The sequence below is a fragment of the Castanea sativa genome, chromosome 11 (genome assembly GCF_040712315.1).
Source record: "Castanea sativa cultivar Marrone di Chiusa Pesio chromosome 11, ASM4071231v1".
In the NCBI taxonomy this organism is placed as follows: domain Eukaryota; kingdom Viridiplantae; phylum Streptophyta; class Magnoliopsida; order Fagales; family Fagaceae; genus Castanea; species Castanea sativa.
Window position 1 is genome coordinate 49,804,006 of NC_134023.1, and position 5,696 is coordinate 49,809,701.

Here is a 5,696-nt window from a genome sequence, read left to right on the forward strand (position 1 = left end):
TTTGCCATTGCTAAGATTGACTAACTTGTTATTTTGAAGTCAAAACTAATTATAAACAAATCAAGTGAAATAAGCTAAGGCCAGACGACAAGGGCATAGGTAAATTTTATGAATATGTTACTTTTTAATAGTTCAAGAAACCATAAAGCAAAGCTAGTCATATAATAGTCTTATAAAATTTTCCTTCAACTTAATAGGTATTCTACTATCATACAAAACTTCTGTGATTTTTTTCCATTTCATCCACCTTATTCTTATCCTACAATTCAATCTTCATCAATCTCTCTGCATTTATGAATTATTGATCTAAGATATTGTTGCTTTTTAGTATCTCTTGACCATCAAGTTTTATCAAAAGCCTTTAGATTCTAGAGTGCTTTGCCAAAATTATACTTTGGCATTAACTCCACTTCTAATTTTATCCAATAAAACTATATCATAAGCAAAAGACATACACCAAAGGACTTCCTATTGAATTGACTTAATGGGCTCATCCATCACTAGTACAAAGAGATATGAACTTAATACTGATTCTTGATACAAACATATGGTGATAGGAAATTGTGATTCCTCCAGTTGTTTTAACACTAGTTACAACTTCATCATTTATATCCTTAATCAACTTAATATACTTTAGATGAACTCCTTTCTTTTCCAAAACCTACCACATAACCCTTTTTAGGATCCTATAGATTGTTTGCTTCCTCTAAATCAATGAAAACCATATTAAAATTTTTACAAGCCTCTATGTATTTTTCCATTAAACATCTAAATAAGAAAACAGCTTCATGGGTAGATTATTTTGGCATAAAGCTAAATTAATTGTCCAATATTGTTGTTTCATGTCTTAACCTATACTAGATCACTTTTTTTCCAAAAGTTTTATAGTGACTCACAAGTTTAATTTCACCGTAATTTGTATAGTTCTGAATATCTCCCTTGTTCTTGTAAATAGGTATTAAAGTACTTTTTATCCTCCACTCAGAAAGCATTTTGATCCTTATCCGCTCAAAATCCACCAAAGCAGGACCAAGTGCCTCATGACTCATGAGAGATACCCTTGATACTTACATTTAGCACTGCATGATAAATTCCAATGTGAATGAATGTGCACCATTGCCATAATTAAAAGAAGATTTAGGACCCATTCAAGGGCATTAACATCATCCTCATAACAATGTCTTAGTAAAAATTCTAGCTAAAATTCTCACGTTTGCTATTCTAATTAACATATTGTCTGTTTCTTTAAATTATAAATTATTTTATACGCGTTTCGCCTTATTACATTGATGGTACACTTAGCAAATAGGTCACTAGTTGGATGCTACCACTGTGTTTTCTCAAAGCAATGATGGATCAACATACTCCATAAAATTTTCTATCATAACTTTCCAAAAGAAGTCCACATATATAAAATCACCCTCACAGGAGCCCTTAATCTCTGGCAAGATTAATCTTTTAGATTCCCCAATTGAATTCAACCATGTTAGAGTATTGATCAATGCAACAAAAAGATCAAATAGGTTCCAGCAAATCTGAAATCTCCAATAGGCAAGGTTCCTTTGAGTTAAGCAGTGCAAGGAGCTATTTGCAAATTCGGCAACCATTAACCAGGTCCACAATTCCAATATCTTGATTGAAGTTCAAGGCTTTCAGTGATAAGTAGGCTGCCATCTGTAGTTGATCACCTTGAGAGAAAGCTGGTCTCTACAAGCCACCATAACTGCTCCATTGCTGTCTCTAATAACAATCCCAAAGCTCACTCTGTTGGCCAGTGCCCTGTTCATCTTAAAATGATGAGGTGTGCTGGGTTCCATTTCAATGGAATGGAGCTTCTGCCTGTTGATTAGTCTCTCCTCTCCATTGAGCATTTCTATTACATCCATATAGCCGTGAAAAATGGCTTCAGATTCAATGTGTCAAGTGTTTGCAACACTTCTCACCACTTCAATGAACAACATATGCTGGCCCAACGAGAGCTTTTTCAACAACCCTGATTCTAATTAACATTTCTGAGCACTGGAACATTCCCAAAACGAATTAGTTCCTTTATAATGCTTCATAATAATTCTTCATAATACAAATGAGCACTAAAACAACCATTTTTATTTAATTTCTGAAACACCTTGTCCACCATACCCATGCTGATCAAAGCTGAGAACACCACCTCAAAGAAATTAGTCCAATTTTGAACAGGCCTCAAATGGATTCCAATGCACCCCACCATTGATCACCTCAATATATTCAAATTTCAAACATCATGGCATCTTTATTTGCAACTAGCTAGAATAGCTTAAGAAATAAAGGAGCCAAATGACTAATACCACTCCAAGCACAATGCCAAAACCATCCCTACTTTATATCCAACAAAACTATACAATGAGTCCCACCCTGCACTGATGGCCTTCCCAATTTCCAACCCATGTGTTGTGCAGACAGAATTTGAAGGACGACTGTAACTTGCTATCCTCTTGCCAAGCAAGCAAAGATTTACCACTGCAAAAAAGATGATTCATTCGAATCGACATGCTACTTTTTCAGTACTTACCTCCAAACATTCTTCTACCCTCGCTGTCACCTAAATCCTAATTTTTTTTTATCCTGGGAAAACATTATTGGAGGGTGTAACCATATGGTTTTACTCTAAATTGTTATAGAATTTAAATCCAGATATTAACTTAATGTAATCAGTGGTAGCAAGCTTCTTATCATGGATTATCTAAGAAAAAGAAAAGGAAACTCAAGCATACAGGAAATTTCCCACCCATTTGTTCATCATGGACAGAGCACACAACATATTACTTCTGGTTTGAGAGAAGCAAGGACGCTTCTTAATAATAGAAAAATCTTCTGCTAGCTTCTCTTTGAAAAGAAACAGAGTGTTCTTTTACGCATGCATGGTATCCTCTGTAAAAGGATTTGTTTTCATTAAAAGATATGGACAATGATCTTCAAAGAAGATGGCCAGACAAAGGTACAATCATTATCAGAAATAAAAATCAGCACCTAAAAATAACAATAATATTCCAATTTATGTATATGAGAAGTAACTTATTCATCTCGTGCCCTTGGACAAACTCCTAGTCCAGTTCTTATATTTGCACCCACTTCCAGGAGGTCTTCCACCTATATAAGACATGCAACATTGAATGCATTTTCAACAGTTCAAAATTAATAAATAAATAAACCAAACACTTACTTGAAACAAAGTTCTTCACTTTTAAGTATAGTGAGAGTTTAATTATTATGCCAATGTGCTCAAGTTCAATCAGTACAAGCGACCTAAGTTTCATAATCCCTATATAATTAGTGATAATGAGGCGGAAAAGATGCATAATGATATATTGATCAATTATCATAGCTGATAAATGGCTGAACTCATGGTAGCAATTTGTCTGCCAAAAGAATATCAGCTTAGCGTAGGATAATAAAATTAGAATTTTAGGTGACAGCATAGAGGGTTGGAAGTATGTTTGGAGATAAGAACTGAAAAAGTAGAACTTTAGGGTGACAAAAAGAGGTAAAAGTACTTGACTCTAACTGCATGGAGATTGGAAGAAGAAAAAGAGAGGAGGAAAAAGAAATCACAATTTAAGAGACATCTGCTGAAGGAAAGAGAACACATTCTTACACCCAAAATTTAACTGAAAGCAATGAAGCCAAGGTATAATTGAAACACAATCCCTTCCAAGTAATGACACACCAATGAAGTGTAGACAGTTTGTATATATGGCCGAGAGGGCATAAATCCAGTTAAGAGGTTGAAAATTCGGAACCAATCAAAGGTAAAACAGAGCTCACGCCATCACTTGTGTTGGAAAACTTTTCAAGCAATGATGCTCTCAGTACACCCCAGCTAAAATCACTCATACATGAAAAAAATCAAGTTTTGGGAAAGCACTCAACTCAACTTCAAATAACAGGTTCAATGACTAACTCTGTTACCATCATCAACAGATACTGTTTAACAATTAAATAGATCAAACAATAGGTAGACACTGAACAAAGAAATTCTATTTCCAGATAATATGTGGAAAGAATATCTGTTTTGTTCAATGCTTATCCTGCATGGGCAAGTTACCTCCAGAACACACTGCCAGCCTTTTTTAACTAAAGCCTGTGATTAATAAACACTTTTTGCAACTAACAGAAGACCAAAATCACATCAAATGCTTTTCTTTTTCCTCTTTCAATTTATTTAATGATCAACATACTCAAATTAAACAGTGTCGACAAATGAACAGACAAGTTCATTTAATTTTGTTCTCAGGCTGTGTTTCTACGGATCCATCCTCTAGAGTTCTTAAGGGAACTCCACCACAAAATTTCTGAAATCCTATCACCATTTTGGTTCAATTTAAATTATTGATGATGTGTCAAACAAAATCCAACCCGCCTGTGAAGGTAAAACATAGGTGCATTACGTTTCCCAATTAAATTAAAACACATTGCACTAGTTATGCTTCATTAGTCAATACAGCTTTGTGTTTGAATTTAATTGAAGAACCTAATGTAGCGTATATAAGTAACTGAACCTAAGTTTCGGCCTTTTAAGAAACCTATCATTGAATTACCTAAGGACTCCGAAGCATCCTAATCCGGGTTTCTATAATATGAATTTTGAAGATTGTTTAAGACCAATCTTACACAAGTAGTAAAGTAAATCTGCAGATAACATATTCAATCATGTCAGATGAACTACAAAAAAAGACACACAATTTAAGCAACGACCAAAACTTCTTAGTTCTTCCTAATGAAAATGGTTTATGTTGCAGTTTCCTATGATTCTTTTTTTTTCTTCTCATAAATAGTACTTATTTACTTAAGTTGTTCGACACTATTTCGCAGCCTTGACTTGATATTGGAAAGACTAAAAAGCCCCTAAAATGCCAGAGAGAGAGAGAGAGAAGCGGACCTTGTGGATGCCGGAGACGTGGAGGACGGAAACGGCGGCGGTGGCGGTGGCGCCGACGAAGAGGGATGCGACGGAGAAGGCTGTGAAAGGCATGAAGTGGGAGTCGCCGGCGTGGCCTCTTTTGAAGGAAGATATGGCCCACCCCAACTGGGCAGCACTAGCTAGGGCCCACCAGATGTGTCTGTAGGTCCTAGTCCCAGTCCCACCACCACCACCACCACCACCACCGGCACCGCCGCCTTCGTTCTCCACCATCTGCGATCCAACTTCAACTTTGCCCTCTCCAGCTTAAGCTCTTGCAGTTGCAGTCTTGCTCTGCCCACTTTCTTTTCAGTCCATCTAATTTTGCTGTACATTCTTTGATTTCCCTTTCTTTGTATGGGCTTAACTTGGGCTTTATACCTGTTGGGGGATGGAGTCTGTCTTTCGGCTTTCAACTGGGTGTTAATGAGCTTTAGATAGATGAATTAATGTGTGGGTATGATAATGATACCATCTACATTATAAAACAACCAGCCCATTAACTCACAAAAGTACCTAAAACCCATCAACCCCATCGATTAAAAATTTCACTATCTAATTTTGCCTAAATTTCAATTCTGTTGTGTAATTTCAAATTCGTTTAATTCAGTCAGCTCTCGCTCTAAAACAACGTAGTCTTGTGTTTTTCTTTTTTCTCCTTTCTCTTTCTCTTTCTCTTCATTTCACCCTCAATTTTAAGGAAAAAACTACTAGGCCAAAACATTCTTTGCATCATTGACTATTTGTAAGACTTCCTATT

The 5,696-nt window shown here is 35.9% G+C and overlaps 1 protein-coding gene across 1 annotated transcript; it reads right to left on the reverse strand.

The window, feature by feature from the left end:
• Positions 1-2,835: 2,835 nt before the first annotated feature.
• On the reverse strand, positions 2,836-5,283 carry LOC142614500 (uncharacterized). Its single transcript, XM_075787029.1, has 2 exons — positions 4,916-5,283; positions 2,836-3,126 (listed from the first exon to the last, which is right to left on the reverse strand). The coding sequence occupies exons 1-2, from the start codon at positions 5,168-5,170 to the stop codon at positions 3,052-3,054; spliced, it is 330 nt and encodes a 109-aa protein (XP_075643144.1). The 5' UTR covers positions 5,171-5,283; the 3' UTR covers positions 2,836-3,051.
• Positions 5,284-5,696: the final 413 nt, after the last annotated feature.

Excerpts from the sequence above, each read along its gene's own strand:
- LOC142614500 (XM_075787029.1), bottom strand. The coding sequence starts at position 5,170 with ATGGTGGAGAACGAAGGCGGCGGTGCCGGTGGTGGTGGTGGTGGTGGT. Across the intron at positions 3,127-4,915 it reads ACGTCTCCGGCATCCACAAG|GTGGAAGACCTCCTGGAAGT; the intron begins GTCCGCTTCTCT and ends TGTCTTATATAG.